This window comes from Phyllobates terribilis, unplaced genomic scaffold (assembly GCF_046119375.1).
Source record: "Phyllobates terribilis strain yellow unplaced genomic scaffold, ASM4611937v1 Scaffold_11__3_contigs__length_659146591, whole genome shotgun sequence".
NCBI classification, from domain to species: Eukaryota; Metazoa; Chordata; class Amphibia; order Anura; family Dendrobatidae; genus Phyllobates; species Phyllobates terribilis.
In genome coordinates, this window is record NW_027362771.1 from 333133690 (window position 1) to 333156986 (window position 23297).

Genomic DNA, 23297 nt, shown 5'->3' on the forward strand with positions numbered 1-23297 from the left:
GGTCACTCCAGGACACACAATTATTGTGCACATTTGGAGAAAATTCATCATTGTGGCATGTTTTTGTGGTTTCTTGACCACTGCTCCTAGCATTCCTTCATGCTGAAGAATTCCACATACATCTTTGCCTGGGGCGTGAGTTGCTTTACAGAAATGACATTTCAGAGCGGCAAAAAAACTAATGATAAAGCAATGGCAAATGATTAACCAATACAAATGTGGAACATATTGTACACTACAAGTCACTTATAGGCGTGGTCCGATACTTATAATGGCATTATAAATATCTATCTTTAATCCCTGACCACTTTTGTAACTAGCTTTATACATTTTTCTACAATTCTCCCTATCCTGCTATTTATATCTGCTTTTTTTTCCATTTGAGGGTAGTCTCCAATAGAACATCAAAGAAGGATTGCTCTACAGTCACTCACCCTGCTTCTATCACCGCCACCTGATGCCGATTCGTTCAAGGGAAAGAGGCAGTGGTGTCAGAAGAAGGGACTGTGGCAGTGGCCACTGATAATGATGTGGGAGAAATATAGGTCATCGGGGATGGCAGGGACAGAAACAGAAGCTGTGGTAAGTGACCGCAGTGCCGCTCCCTGATGACAGCCTGTTTTAGGCTATGTGCCCACTATGCGTTTTTCAAGCGTTTTTTGCTGCGGAATTTCCGCAGCGTAAACGCTTACAAAACGCTTGGTAATCCGTGCCCCATGATCCCCAATGAAAATCTGCATATTCTGTGCCCATGCTGCAAAAACGCGTGTAAAATCCGCAAACGTTTTTACTGCCAAGAACATGCAGAAACGCTGCGGAAATTTTCTGCTTCAATTCTGCATCGTGGGCACATAGCCTAAGTTTGACTTATAGAAGCTACCGCGAAGTGACTGCAGGGTCATCCTCTCAAACCCCCCCCCCCAAAAAAAAAAAGAAGCAAGGGGTTAAAACAGATATTTATAAAGGGCATTATTGTCATTGAATAACCCTTTTAAAGAAAAAGCTAAAAACATAGTACAATTCAAGCTTAAAATGGCTGTCCCATAAGAACTTACCACCTATCCAAGAGATACAGAAGTGTTTGATCGCTGATGGAGGAGGGAAGAACTCCTCATGAGAAGGGACGTAAAGACTGAGACTAGACACAGGACCCTGTTATTGTGTTAAATGGGGATAACAGTGGAGGGACCTTCATTGTTTAAATACTTATTGTGGGTGCAGAAAGGTTTTATGTTGTGATTGTGGAGCAACTCATTTAAGATACAGCGTTCTAGGTATGAAATCAAGCTGTGTTGCTGCACTCATAGCCCAGCTACCATTACCAACCTGGCTGTATATGCAGCAACAAACTGATAAGTGAGAGGGGATCACTTAAATAAGTCTAAACATGAAAACTAGATAAAATTCTGAAAAAATATTCTTCAATGGATGGTATCTGCCGGGGAATTTCTCCTTTAGATTGCAAAGGGAGAATATTGCATCATCCGCAACATTAATCCTTATGTTGCATATATGAAATCTGCAGTGATGATCAATTTAGTTTGCAGATTTTCTATGCAGCTTGTTGATAAGATTTTGAGAAATTTCAATTACATTGGCAATACTGTTATATATAGTGGATTTTTCACCAAGAAAACACTTCTTAATGTCTCATTCAGATGTCAATATAACACAATCAGTAATGCACAGACTGGCAGCAGGGCTCCTGAACTTGAAAGCCTCCTAAGAATATATGAAGCTGTCACGTTCAGGTCAGAAGACCTGCTGCCAGTCTGTGCATCACAGTCCATAAACGGACAATGTTACACTCATGTCTGAATGAGGCTTTACTCTAACAGTAGTGAGCTTTACCAGAAATAGTAAATTCAGTGAACACTTTGCTCAGCATAAATGAATACCCCCCAACAGATCTGACAGAAAACCTTTAGTTTCCTTCAGAATCAACACTTTCCAACACTTTCCATGGGATACCATACTACAAGACACTCTCACAAATGTGGGCCAGTGATTGCAAACAAGATTTGTTATTTTGCACACACAAAAAGAGTAATTTTCCTAATAAAGTAATTCCAGACCAAGTTGCAAAAATGAGTACACCCCAATGAAAGTCTTAGGAGCAAAGCTAAAGTTTAGACTACAAAATTCTGATTAACAAGCATTCAACCACAGGAAAGTGTTATTGATTAAACAGATGTCCAGCAGACAGCGGACTATAAAAAGGGTGTTACTTAAAGAAAACCCCTTCCATTTAATGCTTTCAGCAATGGTACCGCATGGAAGAGAAAGGTCACAAGATCTGAGAAAGAAATTTATTTCTTTACATAAGAAAGGTGAAAGAAGATCAGCACAGTTTTCTTTATTAGTCAGAACACTGTAGCAAAAGTGATTAAAAAAAAACAAAACAAAAATAGAACTGCAACCATCTCATAGTGACGTCTAGGCCAGCCACAGAAGTCAACACCTAAACAGGAGCGTCTTCTGATGAGAAGGGTTGAAGAAAGAAAGTTTACTGCAGTTAGCTAAAGAAGTAAAAGGCCAAAGTGGTATCTTTAAAAGCTTTGAACAATTTCAATTGGAGTTTGCTCTATCCCACAAACTTTTCTATCAATACTTGCAATTAAGACACAGCTTTAACTCTCAAAATAAAAGATCACCTATAATAATTTGTGAACACTCACTCATTGTTGCCATCACCTCCTTAAACTCTAGGAGAGGGCTAATTTCACTATCTATAAACAACTATTGTTGATTCAGTCTGAGACAAATACAATGGAGGTTAAATGTAAATGGGAAGCGGAGTTGGGAGCTAATTCTTTGAACAAGAGAGAGATCCTTGAACTAATCCCAAGGTTATCTCCTTGTGAATCCCAAAGACTATCACAAATATATCTTGTCCACAGGGTGTACACAAACCCAAAAGTTTCCTTTTCAAAATAGGAGCTCACCCAAACTCAAAATGCCCTAGGTGTGGTAGCAAAAATGGTCACCTAATGCACATGATGTGGGACTGCGTTTTGATAACAGCCTTTTGGAGGGGGGAGTATTGGATCTTGTAGACAGTATTTGAGGCGAGACTGGAACCGGAGCCCAGAAAATATATACTGTGTCTTTTGGGGAAAAATATAGATGTATACTCCTCCAATGGCTCTGGTCATCTCGAGGATTCTTTTTCAGGCATGAAAACTGCTGGTACCGATCATATTCACAGGTCACATAACCAGTTATGTCATTCATTGCCAATCTTGTGCCACCTTCAATCACTTCATGGACTTTACTGTCATTACTGAATGAAAAATCCTAGTTTTTATTTGTTTCACTACATGGAATGAAAGGTTGGTATTGCCGAGTCCCTGTGATGGGTTCTGCTTCCTTTAACCGATGTTTTAACAAACACTCCTCTTCTTCGTAGTCCTGGTTTGTGTGGAACATGAATTGGATGTTAGCAATATTTTTCGCACTCCAGTTGAAAAGTTGCATGGGTATTAACATTTGGTCTGAATATGGCCTCTGGAGGCTAGCTCAAGCTGCAAGACGTTTCAGGGTGCCTCCTAAACCAACATTTACAAAGTTTTTCTACTGTGCAGAAGAGCCAATCGAGAAGTAGTAGACCTTGCTCAAACTTGGTAGGATGACAGTTTTTATCACTGAAATCAATTTATTTTGGAACACATGAACAGCTATTGAATCATGAAGAAAGCACTCAGATATCATAACTATACTTTTATATTTTATTTATGACTGTAGGCAGAGCCGGCTTATTACTATTCAGTTAAGCAGACAAAAGACCGGACGCTGCGCTCATCGGACATGGCACTGGGGGAGACAGTGCAGAGACCAGCCCCTGAAACGAGCGTCAGTGATGGCGCTTTGTTTCAGGGTGGCAAAGCAAGGGGAGTGTCGGGATGTCCCAGCCCCCTCCCCTTTTATGATGCTTTGTTCCAGGGCGGAAAGGGGAGTGACAGCAGTTTCAGCCAGCAGATGACGATTCGTTTGAGTTATTCCATCATGCAGTGGGATTCTCAAACGAATTGTCATAGTAAGTGGGTAATATAAACAGAACCCTAAGTTGCAGTACAGAGTGAATGGTAGGGAATTTTACCCTGACTTGAATTACAAAAGTTATTAGTTTTAAACTTTTATTAATTGAAATTTACTTTTGGGTTTTGGACGAACCCTTTAAGGGACTATCAGCTGGTCACAAAAACATTCTACAAAGTCTTCTGCACTTTTGGAAACAATGTCAAAAGTCCACCAGGTAACAGTTTTAACTCTTTTCTGGACACATTATTTCAGACACACAGTTTGTAATCACCAAGGCTGGACTCACCAATCTGAGTAACTGTCAGCTTATCTCTCTCAATCATAAACTTATGTTTTTCTTCACATTTTGCATTCTCTAACACACTGTTACCAGAGAACAAAATCTCAAATGAATTAAAAATATTGGAGGAAAAATTTATTGGTTCACTTGACATGGAATGACCCCAATAAATAAGCATATTTATGTATGAACAAAATAACTAAAAGTGCAGATATTTGGCATCGCCACATCCAGAACAATCCAATCTATACAACTATCACACTATGTAACCCCTACAATGAACATCGTAAAAAAATAAGAATGTGGCAAAAAAAACTATGCCTTTTTGTCATAGAAAATATTAAGAATTCCCCTCTCCCCCCCCCAAAACCACTCTTCCCCCTACACTATACTATTGGTCAAGGGAGCAAGAGCTTACGCTGTAGAGAAGTGGCTTCTATGCAAATAGCATGAGCCACCAAGTGTCCAGGCTAATTGCCATATCAAATGGAGAGACAGGGGTGATAAACACCTAGGTAAAGAGGATACAGATCCTAGCTTCAAAGGAATTCTCTCTCACCCCCAGGGCATCCCCATTTGTACATATGTTCAATCTGCAGTCTCACCCCGCACCGAAATTAAATATGGAATATCGGAGTTTCTATAACTCTGATTGTGATGGGACACACATTTTTAGCGGCGGGGTTAGCTATGGAACAATACGCATATTTTTCCTCATCTGAGAGCCCTAAGGGGGAGCTGTAACACCAGAGGGCAGAGATAACCAACGGCAGTTATGTCATGTCTAGTCTCTAAAGAAAGGTAAATTCGTTATAAAAAATATGGCATCACTTGTGAACTTCTGCGATCAACCAGCGAGAAGTTATCGCAGAAGTTAGATTTTAATAAAACCTGGAAGGGCGGAGACCAACCCACGTGAAGTCATCACAGGGGAGTGTGTGGGCAGGTCTACCCTTTGGCATAAAAGATTCAGCTGAAGATAGATCCATACTCATGCCGGGAGTATATATTTTATAGCAGGGGTCCCGTTCGATAACGGCCAGAAGTGGAGTGCCTCCCCTCCAGCTACACTGAATCGTCTCTGCGATCTGTTTAGCAAGTTCTTCTTTAATCGCATTTTATTTTGTGTAACTGTATATTCTGTACTGTATTGTCCCCCTTTGTAAAATCTTTGTATATTTTTCATTAACACAGCCTCCCTTTTGAATTAAATATAAAATGTAATAGTCCTGTTTCTTTTGCTCTGTAATTGTTCCTTCCCCGAAGCCATATACAGGGAGGGACAGAAACAGAAGCTGTGGTAAGTGACCGCAGTGCCGCTCCCTGATGACAGCCTGTTTTAGGCTATGTGCCCACTATGCGTTTTTCAAGCGCTTTTGCTGCGGAATTATTTTTGTCAAATCTTTGATATTTTCAAAAATAAACACAAATCATAGACCAAAATTTACCAGTAACATGAAGAACAACGAGTCATGAAAAAAGAATCTCAGAATCACTGGGATATGTTGAAGAGTTCCAGAGTTATTCACTCAGTGACGCTGGTCAGATTTTAAAAATGAGGCTCGATCATTCGCCTACAAAGTGGCTCAGTCCTTAAGGGTTAATAACAATTCCTGTTGCTTTGTCGTTTTTGATTAATTGACATCTGTATATACAAATACAATGATTAGTTCAAGACAACCTGTAACTATGTCAATATCTTATGTTATGGTTTTCTCTTTCTGTGTGAAAAAAAAGAAAAGAGGAAAAACTGTATATATAGTAATTTTGTTTAATAAAAACTGGGGTGAGTGTTTATTGTGACACAATATGGCGTACAGTGCAGAGGAGTGGCATACACGGGTGTTGTCCATGAAGGAAGCCTCTCCTAAAGCCCATGCACTAAAAATCACACCTACAATTTCCTAGTGCCCATGCTGAAAAATATGAAGACTACTGGGGCCCTATACTCTGGAGTGATGAGGCAAAGAAATGTTTTTGGAACAGATGGTTTCAAAACTATATGGCGTCGCAAAGGTGAGGAGTGCAAAGAAAAATGGATGGTGCCCATAATGAAACATTGTGGGGTCAGTTTCCTTATGTGGGGCTGCATGAGTGCTGCTGGTGTCGGGGAGCTACATTTGATTGGTGGTATCATGAATTCACAGATGTACTGCTCTATATTGAAAGAGGAGATGCTACCATCACTCCGTGACCTTAGTAGATGTGCGCTTTTCCACCATGAGAATCATCCAAAACACACATCTGAGGCCACTATTGCATTTCTGAAGAATAACAGGGAGAAAGTGATTCAGTGACCAAGTATGTCTCCTGATCTGAACCCAACACCTATGAAGAATTATGAAGAGAAAGTTGAGCATCACTCTCCATCCATCATCCAGGCTCTAAAGGAGGTCGTTCAAGAATGGAAAAAGATAGATGTTGTAATACGGCGCCAACTTTTTCATTCCATGCCTAGAAGACTTGGTGCGGTCCTTAAAAATCATGGAGGACATACACAATACTAGAGTTGTTTTTGATGTGAGGTGTATTCATTTTTACATCAACTAACTTGAGTATAACTGAATATTTTGTAATGAAAATTATATTAACCTGGCACTAAAGTTATGGGTTAAAAAACGTTCTATGAAACTAAACTCAGTCTTGTCAAAATTTTGGAAATTATTCTTGTGTTCAGTGAGATACTGATTAAAATCTTACATTTCAAAGTAATTTTTAAGCATTGACATGTGACGAAGTAAACATACGAAGTGTAACCCGTGTGCTAGAAGATTTATATGATTGGCTGACCAACTAATGTATAAAGGTGACTTCCCAGCTCTCCCCCAACAAATGTTATTGGGGAAGAGCAGGATTGGGTACCAGATCCTTGTTCTCTTCTCTCCCCGTAGCATGCACAAACTCTCAGCTGAGCCAAGCATTCATATTTATTGGGGAGTAGAGAAAGATAGAAAGCAATCTATGGGTATGTGAACATGTCGTCGTCTTTTTCGGGTGGCCAAAAACGTTCCTTTTTCAAGCAGAAGATGCTTCAGGAAACTTTCCTTTTCTCAGGTGTTTTGGAAAGCTGAAGCCTCTATTTGTCGTTTCCTTGGCATTTTTCTGACGTTTTCGACAATTCTTTGAGAGTTTTTCAGGCGCTTTCTGGGTATTTTTTTTATTTTTTTACTGCAATCAAAAATGAGTGTTTTGAGCCTTTCCATTGACTTGCATTGTAATAATGGAGTGTCTTCAGAGTGGAAAATGCCTGAAGAATGGTCAGGTCACTTCTTTTAAGAGCTCGGAAAATTTGAAAGCCTGAAGTGGTTAAAAGACACTCAGAATCCTGAACATATGAACAGCAAGTCATTTTTACAAAGACATGACTGTTTATTTTTTTTGAGAATATTGTTAGCAGGTTTTTTGTTTTTTTTGGCAATTTTTAAGCAGAACCACTCCAAATCTACCTGAAAAAAGTGTTTGTACATACTCTAAAAGGTGTACACTGCAGGTTTTCCAGTACAGGAAAATGAATAATTTCTCCATTACTTTTATTTCCACCATATCAGAAATGGAGAACTTTAGGCTTGAGTTATTTCCAGCCCGCCTCTGCTTCCAACAGCTGAGTCAACAGAAATCTGAATTTGTGAGGGGATAGTGAGGCATAGAATCGGATCTAGAAACGCAAATCTCTTATTACAAAAACTTAAAACGTCCTAGTGTGTGCAGCGAGACTTCCGGCCACAAAGCTGAATCTTGAAATGTGCACAGCATACCTAAAGTAGAAGTGTTCCTTTATAAAAAGGTCAGCGCGCAGACCATATAATACACCAGAGGATCTATGAATAGCAGTCTGGCAATAATTAAAACAATATGGCTCTCGTTCCTCAGACAGACCAGTAATCATTCTTCAAGTGCACTGTTTGGCTTAGCTATGTGGCTCTGCATTTTTATAAAGACTGCAGCAAGACTTCTCCCAAATGTCTTACACAGCTCCATATTTTTATCAGTGGAAAGTATTACCACAACATTGAAAACAAACTTTAATGAAAGTTTACGTTGGTTAAAGTGAAGAACTATCAACTACTGAAAACTGTGGGGATATGAATAGAGATCATAGTACATATATATATATAATAAATGATGTTCATAAGATAAAATGGCAGCGATCTGTCACACTAATAATCTTATGCTATTTTGTACGTAACATATAAAAAACCTTTAGAAACCAATGTGTATGGTAATAAGCATTTGTCATGTCTGGAAATAATGTAGAAGAAATACTGGACATTCAGTAATTAGGAAAATACATGATTTGAGGTCTGTAAAACCCTCTGGTGTAGACACTAGGATGCATCTATTTCAGCTGCACATACCTTGCTCTATTGTATATAATCGGTTCATGTTCCTCTGGAAGTGTGTTTATCATGGCCAGATCTCTGAACATCTGCTGCATATAGTCCAGAAACTTGCGTCCCGAGGCACGCTCTACTACAGCGCTTAATAATGTCCATGCATGGGTAGAATATAGAAACTGTGACCCTAGAGGGAAAAAAAAGTAAAGGCTTTACATTGTAAATCAGTATTACAACAACATTTATATACAGACTCCAAGTGATTTTAATAGAAAAATCCCAATGTAAAACAACCAACAATAAATAAATCTGCGGTTTAAAGTGGATTAAGGCCTCGCTCACATGAGTGTAAAACACGGCTGAGTGCTATCCAATGTGTTATCTGGGGCAGTGCAGATCTGAGATTTTTTCTACAGACCAATTCGGTCTATGGAAATACTGTAAATAAATAATAAAAAAAAAAATTTTTGCAGTATGCTGTGAGTGGCTCCGGAGTTCGGATCATGCACACTCACACAAGTCTATGGGTACATGTAAAACATCAGACTGCACTCGAATGTCACCCAAATGTAGTCCGACATCTGTGGACTCAGACAGACAATGAAGAAGATGGAGAATTTACTTTCTCTGTCTTCTCCTCACCAGTGATATGATGAGAGAATCGGATCACAGTAAATTGACTGTTGGCTCAAACTCTGATTAGATTTTGAGCGGGCCCTGGAGCTGAGCCCAGGACTGGTGTTCTGTCACTCACTAAGCGCAGCTCAGGAGCCGCTCGCTGGAGCATCTCACTATCCCCGACTCCTCGGCGACAGAGGATTACAGCGGGGGACATCTCTGGACAGGTGAGTATATGGATTTTATTCTTATTTTTACACAGGGACACTGCGGGAGCAGACACTACTACCCTCATCATTGTTCCTGCTGGTGATGATCGCAGCGCCGGCAGGGAACCATGATGAGGGCAGTGTTCAGCACCCGGAGCTTGGGAACAGCACTAACTATACTATTTATTCCCAAGTGCTGTCCGTGTGATCCTGATGCGGCACATGGTTGCCACACGTGTGACACACACGGGCATGGATATCTCCGGTACTGGTTTTTCCGGTACCGGAAATATACGGACGTGTGAAACGGGCCTAACACTCACTAGAATTATAATGATACCAGCGCACTATGCTGGTACTTCCCCAGTAACAGGGGTGGGTTGTGGAGCGATGGAGTATGAGAGATCCCATAGTGTGCTCTGCCTCTGGTAGCAGTAACAGTGAGAACAGGAGCAGAGTCTGTACAGCGCTTTCACTGTTGCATCATTATACTGATGGTGAGAGCGCTGTGCAGACACCGCTCCTGCTCTCACTGTCACCACTACAAAGGCAGAGCACACTGAGAAGGCACAGCCTTTATCCCATAACCGGGGCCCTTCTGCACAGTGCTCTGTGGTGCCTGTATCCTTATATTAGCAGTGAGTGTTGTGCAGACTCCACTCCTGCACTTCTCTCACCAGAGAGGCTGAGCACACACACTATTCTCTTCCCCCACTCATATTTGGTAGATTCATACACCAGACATGGTGTACAGATCTAAGCAGCTGTTACAGTACAGCTCAGCATCTGTATTCTGGCAGCAAAATAAAATAAACACTATTACAATATATTTGAAAATTACACATTCAGCATTAAAATGAAGCGAAAAAAATTGAGTAACTCTTTAAAAGGGCTTTCCACTTTCAGGATTCTCCCTGTATTAGCCACCACTATGCAAAAATAATAAAAATTATATGGTGCTCACCTTCCCCAGCTCCAGCTCTCTACCACTGCTCTGCTCTCTGTATTGGCTGCAGTTGTGATGTCACCACTGCATATAAATCCAAGGAATTCCAACATTCAGTGCGGCAGATCTACTTACTGTGAGTGCATCTGCTTGTTAGTACAAGTCTCCTTTGGGGGCCAGGAAGTTCTTGCAGTGCTCCAAGGCTCCGCTGTGATCTTCTGCTCTGCATTCAGTCTCATGCACAGATATATGCAATAAACTGATTTTAAAGAGTAAACGTGCATTTATAGGTGTCAATGATGCCTATAGAGGAGTTACTGCGACCTACAGTATGTGCACACGTGAATCTACTTTGCAAGTACGCTGCCTATAGCCTATGAGATGACCTGGTAAAGATCTGCCTGTTTTGAGAAAATATTGAAAAAAATATATTAAGGTTGTGGATTCTATAACTTTTTTTTCTGACGGGAGTCAATATGATAATACCCATACCCAGCTTTTAAATACCCACTGCTCCAGTATATCCGCTCTGGTGCTCCCACCACACCTGTAGTGAGTAACGTGCCGTACATCATTCACATGATCACTGAATCATTAGGCTCAGTGGTGTTGCCGATATGTCCGACACGTGACCACTGATCTCAGTGATAACCCATATAGCCTATGTCAATGGCTGGTTATGGTTATTTTATCATGGTATTACGTTGCCTGCTGTCAGGCACGTTTCATACAAACCCGGAAAAACCCTTTTTAATAAAAGTGCTTCAGCCTGGTCTCCTAAGTGTGGAGAAGTAATACAAAGAATTGTGTCTGGGCTGAGAAATACTGTCCACCTTTTCTTACATCCAGCTACACTGTTCAATGTCCTCAAAACAAGGATATATTCATGTATGCATTATTTTACAGTAAAAATCAATGGCAGACACATGTAATTCTACACAAACAAAACATCAATGCCCCATGTATTACATAATGTCCAGTTACCTACCAGGTTTAAACACCAAAGGATCATTCTTAAACAGTTCTAAAGCTTCAATCACGCTGTTGAACTTGTCCTTGATGTAAAACTCTTCCGGTTCCAATGCTGCACTTTTCTGAGACTTTGCAGTATCTGGTTTCGATCTGCGCTGCTCACCAATTCTCGTTGATTCAGTATCGTCCACAGGAATTTCTGAAGATTTCTTTCCAATTTTTTTCCTGATTTTCTGGATATCCTTTTCATAATGCCTAATTCCACTTATGTGTGACACCAACAACCGGGTTGTTATTGTTACCTGGAAGTGAAATAATCACAGTTTGAGAAACCTTGTACAGTGTTAAGTATTGCAATGACTGAATACAAAAACAAGTGACCAATCAAGTGGCCCTAAAATATTAGAATAATGTACTATACTAGTATGCAATCCATCTAGCAGTCTACTAACCATGCAGAACTTCTGTTTAAAAAAAATCCTTCTACAGTGGCATGCAAAAGTATTCACCCCCTTGCAATTTTTTGTGTTTTTCTACCTCACAAGATGGAATTTCACAAGTTTTTTTGAGGGTTTGTAACAGTTCATGTCAAGAACATGCCTACAACTGTGAACATTTGATTTTCTTTTTTTTGTGAAGGAAACAACAAATAGGACAAAATAACTGAAAACATCAGTGTGCATAACTATTCACCTCCCTGAAGTCAGTGCTTTGTAGAGCCTCGTTTGGCAGCACTTACAGCTGCAGTCACTTTGGATAAGTCTCTAGGAGCTTTCCACATCTTGCCACTGGGATTTTTGCTCCTTCAAGTTAGATGGTTTCATCTGGTGAACAACAATCTTCAAGTCTGACCACAGATTCTCAATTGGATTAAGGTGTGGGCTTTGACTAGGCCACTCCAAAACATTTACACGTTTCCCCTTAAACCAATCCAGTGTCCAGTAATCATCCGTTATTTGACCAGCTAAAAGCCGTATCCGTAAAATTGCCATCCTTTTTCTTCCATTTGAAACTGATCCAGGAAACAAAGAACAGATCATTTTCAAATGAAAGACAAACAGAAGGCTAAATTAATGGAGCTCTGTTTTCCATACAATTCAATGTTAAAAAAACAGATCCATTTGAAATCAGTTTTTTTTAGCATGACAAAAAAGTTGTGTGTGCACAATATTTTTGTCAACGGATTGTTACTAGATACGTTCTAATAGATGATTACTGGACATGTGAACATAGCCTTAGAAATTAATAAATAAACCATACAGGAACAGTGGTTAGACTGCCCAGCGTGCTACCTGCCTTATAGGGAATCTGTCAGCATGATTTCACACCCCAAACTATTTATCTGCACATGCTCTTTTAAAATCCAGCTTTTACATGACCAGTTCCTTCCTCAGTTACTGAGAAATCAGTGTTTGAATGGATATGGAAATTAGGCTGAAAAACTATTGCCCATCTGAAGCCACTATCACTCCAGCTCTATTCCCCGCCACGTCCTCCTGCCTAATTGTCAGCCTCTATGCAGTAGGACTTCAGTCAAAGGAGCCATCAGGTAAGCTTGAGAAGGCGGTGTTGGGAGGGGAATACAGCTTGAGCGACAGAGACTTTACATCTAAAGTCTCATTTGAAAATTAAAGCATGGATTTCTCAGTAACGGTTGGTCATGTAAATGCACTGCTGGACTTGTATTTGAAAAAGCTACATGCATATAAAAAAGTTTGGGGGGTGGAATCCTGCAGATAAATTCCCTTTAAGTCAGATAGGAAGACAGGATTACAATGGTACTTAGGGATAATTATTATTATAAACTTGCTGCAGGAATGCAATTTTAGGTATATACTGAATAGATCAAAGTGGATGTTATTCACCCAGTTCATGCACCCCAGACATTTTTCCTTGTGAAGAGAACTGTATTTATAGCATGATAGCGGCCGCCACAGTAAAATGTCCTTTCAGCCCAGGTAAAATACAGTTGTGCTCAAAAGTATATATATTTTTTCTTTCTTGGCCTTGTTTCAGGGAATATGAATGATAACAAAAAAAATTTTTCTCCACTAATGGTTATTGGTTGGGTGAAGCCATTTATTGCCACCGATAGCGCCACTCACAGGCATTAACTGCAACAGAAGGTAATTACAAAGACACTTATGGACCCCGGGGGGGATACATTGTGGGGGGAATAATAAGTAGTGGACAACTCCTTTAATGACAACCAAAAACATCCAAATGGCCCTCATCAAAAGTTCACATACCCTGGTGATTTTGACCTGATAACATGCTCAGAATTTGACACAAATGGGTTTGAATGGCTACTAAAGGTAACATCCTCACTTGTGACCTGTTTGCTTGTAATCAGTGTGTGTACATAAAAGCTGAGCGAGTTTCTGGGATCCAGACAGACTCTTGCATCTTTCATGCAGCCACTGAAATTGTGAGTCATGGGGAAAGCAAAAGAATTGTCAACGGATCTACGGGAAAAGGTAGTTAAACTGTAACACAGGAAAGGGATACAAAAAAATATCCAAGGAATTGATAATGCCAGTCAGCAGCGTTAAAACTGTGATTAACAAATGGAAAATCAGGGGCTCTGTAAAAACCATACCACGGTCAGGTAGACCAACAAAAATTTCAGCCACAACTGCCAGGAAAATTGTTTGGGATGCAAAGAAAAACCCACAAATAACATCAGCTGAAATTCAGGACTCTCTGAAAACGAGCAGTGTGGCTCTTTCAAGATGCACAATAAGGAGGTACTTGAAGAAAAATGGGCTGCATGGTCGAGTCACCAGAAGAAAGCCATTACTGTGCAAATGCCACAAAGTATCTCGCCTACAATATGCGAAACAGCATAGAGACAAGCTTCAAAACTTCTGGAACAAGGTAATTTGGAGTGATGAAACAAAACTTTTATTTTTTGACCACAACCATAAACGTTATATTTGGAGAGAGGTCAACAAGGCCTATGATGAAAGGAACACCATTCCTACAGTAAAGCATGGAGGTGGATCGCTGATGTTTTGGGGATGTGTGAGCTACAAAGGCACAGGAAACTTGGTAGAAGTTGAAGGAAAGATGAATGCAACACATTATCAGCAAATACTGGAGGCAAATTTGCACTCATCAGCCCGGAAGCTGCGCATGGGACATACTAGGCCAAGTCGATCTGTCATTGGCTACAGCAGAACAAAGTGAAGGTTCTGGAGTGGCAATCTTAGTCTCTTGACCTCAATATCATTGAGCCACTCTGGGGAGATCTCAAGCGTGCAGTTCATGCTAGACAGCCCAGGAATTTACAGGAACTGGAGGCTTTTTTTGCCAAGAAGAATGGGCAGCTTTACCATCTGAGAAATTAAAGAACCTCATCCACAACTACTACAAAAGACTTCAAGCGGTCATTGATGTTAGAGGGGGCAATACACGGTATTAAAAACTGGGGTATGTGAACTTTTGATAATGGTCATTTGGATGTTTTTGGTTGTTATTAAGATTTAAAAAGAAAAAACACAGTAGTTTGACAATAAATGGCTTCACCCAACCAATAACCATGAGCGGAGAAAAAGTTTTTTTTGTTATCATTCATATTCTCTGAAACAAGACCAAGAAAGGAAAAATTCTGCCGGGATATGTAAACTTTTGAGCACAACTGTACATATATATTGTAAAGAAGGTATAGATCCATATTTAAGAGGACCGATCAGATCATAATTAAGACTAAGTCGAAACGCGTCGATCCTACTGGGTCTGTGTATGGTGGTTGCTTTTGTTCAAATCTACAGGACTGTTTTAATCTGGATTTAAAAAAGTAAGACACATTTTTTAATTTTATTTCATCGCTAGAAATTCCTTTCTTCTCTGCTGCATTTGACTTGACCTATCACAAGGTGAGACATTACCAGTTATTTTCTTGATGCTCATCTGAGTATTCCGTTATTTAAAAAAAAAAAAAAATGATCATATGGCTCTAGATATGTGGACCTTTTTAGTTAGTGCTAATTTTTATGGTCTTAATCAAGGGGGTGTGGCTCACAGGGTTATTATGCACAGCAATTTAAAGACACGCACCAGAAAATCATGTGAGCCACGCCCTCTCGATAAAGACCATAAAAATTAGAACTCGGTAACAAGGGACCACATTTTTGCAACAATATTGTGGATTTTGTAAAGGCAAAAAAACTGAATACAAGAGCGCAGCAGAAATAAAATAAAAGCAAAAACTGGCCACTTATGACCTGGTCTTCATTAACTTGACGAAGCCAGTGCTATAAACAATTCAACTTCTCCAACAACGAGGGAGAATTTCCTCTCTCTAAATCATGGGCCAGAATAGGAAAATTGAAAGCCTCCCGGCAGGTATCAGTGAGAGTGGGGTCACTGGCCCTGCCGATGAGGTCATAATACTTTGAAGGGATTCTCCACTACTAAGACAATGCCTTCTTGGTCTAAATGTTTGGAGCCGATAAAATAAAAAAAGCTTATACTGACCTCCCGTGCCGTTCCAGCCAGTGTGCCAAACCACCGACTCCCGACTCATTAATTTCCCTAACTTCTGACTCCAACTCCACAGCTCGGCCTCACGACTGAGCATGTACATAAAGTGCAGCACAGATTCATCTCAGCTAAAAGCCGAGATCCTTAGATCAGGAACAGAACAGACATTTATAGGACATTTCATAACTTTCCTAAATTCTTGTGAAAACATTTACAGCACATCCTGCATTGTACTAATGTACCAATTTATTATATATTTGGAAGTCGGAGTCTGTCCATTTCATACTGACTCCAACTCCACAGCCCTGGTTCCAGAGGTGTCTGGGGCTCTTGTGCGGAGGTTATGACATGTGAGCCTGGCACCCAATCAGCGCTGGCGTCACTGCCTCAGACTTTGGACAAATCGAACATCCAGAAGAAGTGGGAGAGCAGCAGCAGCCCTGACTTCCTCTTGACGTTTGATTTATCAGAAGGCGAAAACAGTGAAGGCTGCGACCATTGGGCGCCAAGCACCACGTGCCATACAACCGCACGAGAGCCCCGGTAACGCGAGTGCTGACAATGCTGGAACGGCGTCGGCATGGGAGGTGAGTATAAGCTTTTTAATTTTATCGGGGCCAAGCGTAGGGTATGAGAAGGGGTTGTCCAAGTAGTGGACAACTTATTTAATGTTAATCTAAGCAAATATTATAATTGGACTGTGGGAGGAGAGTAGCATCTTTGTGTGCAAAGATTAAAAACATGTCGACATTTTTGGCAAAGTAACACAAACCTTCTGGGAAGTTATCACTGATACTATTACTACCACATTGTTTTGTTTCTAATTTTCTAAAGAAACACTCATATCGGCACTGTCCACACCTTTTCACCTTCAAACTCCTTTTCTGGAAACTCCGGTACGTACTTCTGCACTGGTGCATCTAGATCTAGACGTCCCTCCTGCCATAGTTTGGCCAGTGCTGCCATAGTAAAAGATTTGCTGATACTGGCCACACGCATGACACTGTCTGGTGAACATGGAATCCGGTTCTCCACATCAGCAAAGCCAAGTCCTATAGAAAAGAAGCACACAATTCAAGACTGCTTAAGTTATTATATGGATTTAGCACATCATTTGAATGCCATCCCTGTAAATATTAGAGCGATCTTAACTCCTCTACAGACCCTTACTATATTCTTGCAAACTAGTTATTAATCTTCCTACACAGTTATAATCTATGCAGTGTGGGCAGCACGGTGGGCTCAGTGGTTAGCACTGTAGCCTTGCAATCATACGGTCCTGGGTTTAAATCCCACCAAGGACAACATGCAAAATAGTTCATAGGTTCTCCCTGTGTTTGCACGGGTTTCCTCCCACACTCCAAAGACATACCAAAGGGAATTTAGATTGTGATGAGAAGTGATGAAAAATGTCTGTAAAGTGCTGTGGAATAAGTTGGCGTTATAAAAGAAAGAATAAAAAATAATACATTAATAAATATGCAGATATTTTTTATTTTACAAGCTATGGAGGTCTTTTCCCTAAAATTTGCATTGATAAAGCAAATCAGTATGTCATTAGGAGCTCCGCTATCATATTTAATCTTTATATTCAGCAAAATCTTCTGACGTCAAAATGTACAGATTCAGGGCACGCATCAGAGGAGTGAGCTTGTCTATGTATTATAAATATGGTCACCAATTTATTTGGCTAGGCGCCATGTAACATCACATGGTGCCCATTCTCCATTTTTTATTACACACGGTAGCTTCAACTGGTTGTCCACAGCTTTTCACAGCAATAACAGCAGCTGTGGCTTTAAACAAACCTGCAGCAAACAGACATTTGCCAGTCATTCCTTGTTTAATCCCTTCCCGACATAAGACATCATAGTATGCCTTAGGTCACGTTCACACTTTCAGTATTTGGTCAGTCTTTACATCTGTATTTGTAAGCCAAAACCAGGAGTGGAACAATCAGAGAAAAAGTATAATAGAAACACGTCACCACTTCTGTATTTATCACCCACTCCTGGTTTTGGCTTACAAATACTGATGTAAAATACTGACCAAACACTGAACGTGGCCTTATTCAGGAAGATGTTCCCACAAATGGATGTACTGGTATGTCATGGTGCGGGAGCACTGCTAAGCTCCTGCAGTAACAGCAAGGACCAGCACCGAACCTTGCTGTTTAACACCTTAATAACATCTGACGTACTAATACGCGTCTGTGCCCTGGGACTTAAGAGCCAGACCCGTATTAGTACGTCATCGCGATCGCGCGCGCACACAGGCTGTGCGGGCACGATCGCCGCCGGGTGTCAGCTGATTGTCACAGCTGACACCCGGTACTATGTGCAGGGAGCGGTCACGCACCGCTCCCAGCACATTAACCCCCGCGATGCTGCGATCGAAGTCGATCGAAGTCGATCGCGGCATTGCGGGGGCAAGGGGAGGTGATCGGCGATACTCACCTCCTCTTCCGGCTTCCAGCGCAGTCTGCAAAGGCTTCCCGGGTGTTGCCATGATGACCCGATGTCGTCATGACAACATCCGGGTCACCAGAGAGCAGGAAGATTGCTTGGACATGCGCAGTGCATCTCCAAGCAATCTTCACACTGTGCACTTCTGACAGCCTTCATGGCATAGGGATGGTGCTCCATTCCTGTGCCATGCAGGCGATCAGAAAAAAAAAAGTGAAAGTCCCAGAGTGGGACAAAGTAATAAAGTGTATAAACTGTGTGAAAGTGGAAAAAAAAAAAAAAAAAAATGTGCAAAAATATTATAAAAAAATAAAAAAAATAATACACCAAAAATAAAAATATAATGTACCCATCAATAAATATTATTATAAAAAAAATAAAAAAAAAACAATAAAAGTACACATATTTGGTATCGCCGCGTCCGGAACAACCTGACCTATAAAACTGTCCCACTAGTTAACCCCTTCAGTGAACACGGTAAAAAAAAAAAAAAAAAAAACCAAGCAAAAAACAATGCTTTATCACCATACCGCCAAACAAAAAGTGGAATAACACGCGATCAAAAAGACGCATATAAATAAAAATGATACCGCTGAAAACGTCATCTCGTCCCGCAAAAAACAAGTCACCATATAGCTCCATCAGCCGAAAAATAAAAAAGTTATAGCTCTCAGAATAAAGCGATACTAAAAAATATTTTTTTCTATAAAATAGTTTTTATTGTGTATAAGCGCCAAAACATAGAAAAATGATACAAATGTGGTACCGCTGTAAACGTACTGACCCGAAGAGTAAAGCTGCCTCATCAATTTTACCACACGCGGAACAGAATAAAAAAAAAAAAAAAAATAATAATTCCTGAATTGTTGGTTTTTGTTTATTCTGCCTCCCAAAAATCGGAATAGAAAGCGATCAAAAAATGTCACGTGCCTGAAAATGGCACCAATAACAACGTCAAGTCAACCCTGCAAAAAACGAGCCATCACATGACTGTCTGCCAAAATCTGGAAAAATTATAGCTCTCAAAATATGGCGATGCAAAAACTAGATTTTACAAAAAATGCGTCTTTTAGTGTGTGACAGCTGTCAGTCATAAAAACCCCATATGATTCTGGCATTGCTGTAATCACACCGACCCGAAGAATAAAGTCGTCTAATCACTTATACCGCACAAGGAACGGCGTCAAAAATAAACTCTTGGGTTAGGATTGGGCTAGGGTTAGGGCTGGGTTTGGGGCTAGGGTTGTGCTGGGGCTAGGGTTGTGCTGGGGCTAGGGTTGTGCTAGGGTTAGGGCTGGGGTTGGGATTTTTTTCAAAAGTAAGAAAAAAAGATGACGATATGGCGACTAGTGTTGAGAGCAAGTGCTCGCTACTTGAGTTTGCATCGGGTGCTCTGGTATGCATTTAGTATCGTGGGTATTTGAGTGACATGCTCGAGTCTCTGCCCCATATGCTTCGCGGCCAAAAAACTTTACGGGGATTGCCTGCCATGCACGAGCGATCCCCGCATGTTTTTTTTTGGGTGTCTAATAACCGTGAAACATGCGGAGCAGGGACTCGAGCATGTCACTCGAGCACACGCTGTACATGGTGCATACCTGAGTACCCGATGCAAACTCAAGTAGCGAGCACTTGCGCTCAAGAATAATGAAAACTTATTCAATATGATGACCTAATGTAAACAAATAATGTGCCGTACCTCTGGGTTCAAAATGTTCACTATACACCTTAATAAAATCTTTGAGGGGTATAGTTTCCAAAATGGGGACACTTGTGGGGGAGCTCCACTGTTTAGGCACATCACGGGCTCTCCAAACGCGACATGGTGTCCGCTAACAAATTGAATGGAAAATCGGCTCAAATTGTTAGCGGACGCCATGTTGCGTTTGGAGAGCCCCTGTGTGCCCAAACATTGGAGCTCCCCCACAAGTGACCCCATTTTGGAAACTAGACCCCCCAAGGCACCTATCTAGATGCATAGTGAGCACTTAGAACCCCCAGGTGCTTCACAAATTGATTCGTAAAAATGAAAAAGTGAAAATAAAACACTTTTTCATTTTTATGAATCAATTTGTGAAGCACCTGGGGTTCCAAGTGCTCACTATGAATCTAGATAGGTGCCTTGGGGGGTCTAGTTTCCAAAATGGGGTCACTTGTGGGGGAGCTCCAATGTTTGGGCACACAGGGACTCTCTAAATGCAACATGGTATCCGCTAACAAATTGAATGGAAAATCGGCTCAAATTGTTAGCGGACACCACATTGCGTTTGGAGAGCCCCTCTGTGCCCAAACTTTGGAGCTCCCCCACAAGTGACCCCATTTTGGAAACTAGACCCCCCAAGGCACCTTTCTAGATGCATAGTGAGCACTTGGAACCCCCAGGTGCTTCACAAATTGATTCGTAAAAATGAAAAAGTGAAAAAAAAAACACTTTTTCATTTTTATGAATCAATTTGTGAAGCACCTGGGGTTCCAAGTGCTCACTATGAATCTAGATAGGTGCCTTGGGGGGTCTAGTTTCCAAAATGGGGTCACTTGTGGGGGAGCTCCAATGTTTGGGCACACAGGGACTCTCCAAATGCAACATGATATCCGCTAACAAATTGTCGGCTCAAATTGTTAGCGGATATCATGTTGCATGATATCTCCAAACGCGATGTGGCGTCCGCTAACAATTTGAGCCGATTTTCCATTCAATTTGTTAGCGGATACCATGTTGCATTTAGAGAGTCCCTGTGTGCCCAAACATTGGAGCTCCCCCACAAGTGACCCCATTTTGGAAACTAGACCCCCCAAGGCACCTATCTAGATGCATAGTGAGCACTTGGAACCCCTAGGTGCTTCACAAATTGATTCGTAAAAATGAAAAAGTGTTTTTTTTTTCACTTTTTCATTATTACGAATCAATTTGTGAAGCACCTGGGGGTTCCAAGTGCTCACTATGCATCTAGAAAGGTGCCTTGGGGGGTCTAGTTTCCAAAATGGGGTCACTTGTGGGGGAGCTCCAAAGTTTGGGCACAGAGAAGCTCTCCAAACGCAATGTGGTGTCCGCTAACAATTTGAGCCGATTTTCCATTCAATTTGTTAGCGGATACCATGTTGCATTTAGAGAGTCCCTGTGTGCCCAAACATTGGAGCTCTCCCACAAGTGACCCCATTTTGGAAACTAGACCCCCCAAGGCACCTATCTAGATGCATAGTGAGCAGTTGGAACCCCCAGGTGCTTCACAAATTGATTCATAAAAATGAAAAAGTGTTTTTTTTTTCACTTTTTCATTGTTACGAATCAATTTGTGAAGCACCTGGGGGTTCCAAGTGCTCACTATGCATCTAGATAGGTGCCTTGGGGGGTCTAGTTTCCAAAATGGGGTCACTTGTGGGGGAGCTCCAATGTTTGGGCACACAGGGACTCTCTAAATGCAACATGGTGTCCTCTAACAAATTTAACGGAAAATCGGCTCAAATTGTTAGCGACACCATGTTGCGTTTGGAGAGCCGCTGTGTGCCCAAACATTGGAGCTCCCCCACAAGTGACCCCATTTTGGAAACTAGACCCCCCAAGGCACCTATCTAGATGCATTGTGAGCACTTGGAACCCTCAGGTGCTTCACAAATTGATTCATAAAAATGAAAAAGTGTTTTTTTTTTTCACTTTTTCATTGTTACGAATCAATTTGTGAAGCACCTGGGGGTTCCAAGTGCTCACTATGCATCAAAAAGGTGCCTTGGGGGGTCTAGTTTCCAAAATGGGGTCACTTGTGGGGGAGCTCCAAAGTTTGGGCACACATGGGCTCTCCAAACACAACATGGCGTCCGCTAATTATTCAAGCAAATTTTACAATCAAAAAGTCAAATAGCGCTCCTTCCCTTCCGAGCCCTGCCGTGCGCCCAAACAGTATTTTTTCCCCAAATATTGGGTATCTGCGTGCCCAGGGGAAATTGCACAACAAATTTTGGGGTCCATTTTTTCTTGTTACCCCTGTGAAAATAAAAAAAATTGGGTCTAAATTAACATTTTTGTGAAAAAAGTTAAATGTTCATTTTTTTCTTCCACATTCCAAAAATTCCTGTGAAGCACCTGAAGGGTTAATAAAGTTCTTGAATGTGGTTTTGAGCACCTTGAGGGGTGCAGTTTTTAGAATGGTGTCACTTTTGGGTATTTTCTGTCATAAAGACCTCTCAAAGTGACTTCAAATGTGATGTGGTCCCTAAAAAAATGGTTTTGTAAATTTTGTTGGAAAAATGAGAAATCGCTGGTCAACTTTTAACCCTTATAGCTCCCTAACAAAAAAAAATTTTGGTTCCAAAATTGTGCTGATGTAAAGTAGACATGTGGGAAATGTTATTTATTAACTCTTTTGTGTGACATATCGCTCTGATTTCAGGGCTTAAAAATTCAAATTTTGAAAATTGCAAAATTTTCAAAATTTTCGCCAAATTTCCGTTTTTTTCACAAATAAACGCAAGTGATATCGAAGAAATTTTTCCACAATCATGAAGTACAATATGTCACGAAAAAACAATCTCAGAATCAGGGGGATCCGTTGAAGCGTTCGAGAGTAATTACCTCATAAAGTGACAGTGGTCAGAATTGTAAAAATTGGCCCGGTCATTAACGTGCAAACCACCCGCGGGGCTTAAGGGGTTAACCCTCTATATGCCATGATCAATAGTGACTGTGGCTTTGAGATTGTGCTCCCTCTCTCACTAAATCAGCCTAAAGAATGACCTCAGGGTCGGCCACATATGGGGTCTAACCTACCTTCTGTCAGTACAACATCGACAGGTCTAATACCCTGGAGTATTACACCAATGATCAAAAAGATCAAGTCCAATAGAGGGACTTCGTAAAAGTAAAAATATATATTAAAGAAAAAATAATATAAAAAAATATATATAAAAAAAATTGAGGAAAAAAGTGTTAAGCAAATAACACATTTTTATGTA

At 40.8% G+C, this 23297-nt stretch overlaps 1 protein-coding gene across 1 annotated transcript in view; it reads right to left on the bottom strand.

Moving 5' to 3' along the window:
* Nucleotides 1–23297, bottom strand: part of LACTB (lactamase beta) — a 60573-nt gene that overhangs the window by 10330 nt on the left and 26946 nt on the right. Inside the window, exons 3-5 of the mRNA XM_073652709.1 lie at nt 16747–16937; nt 11417–11702; nt 8677–8842 (exon numbers count right to left, since the gene is read on the bottom strand). Of these exons, the coding sequence (XP_073508810.1) occupies nt 8677–8842; nt 11417–11702; nt 16747–16937 (643 nt within the window). The remainder of the gene's footprint in view (nt 1–8676; nt 8843–11416; nt 11703–16746; nt 16938–23297) is intronic.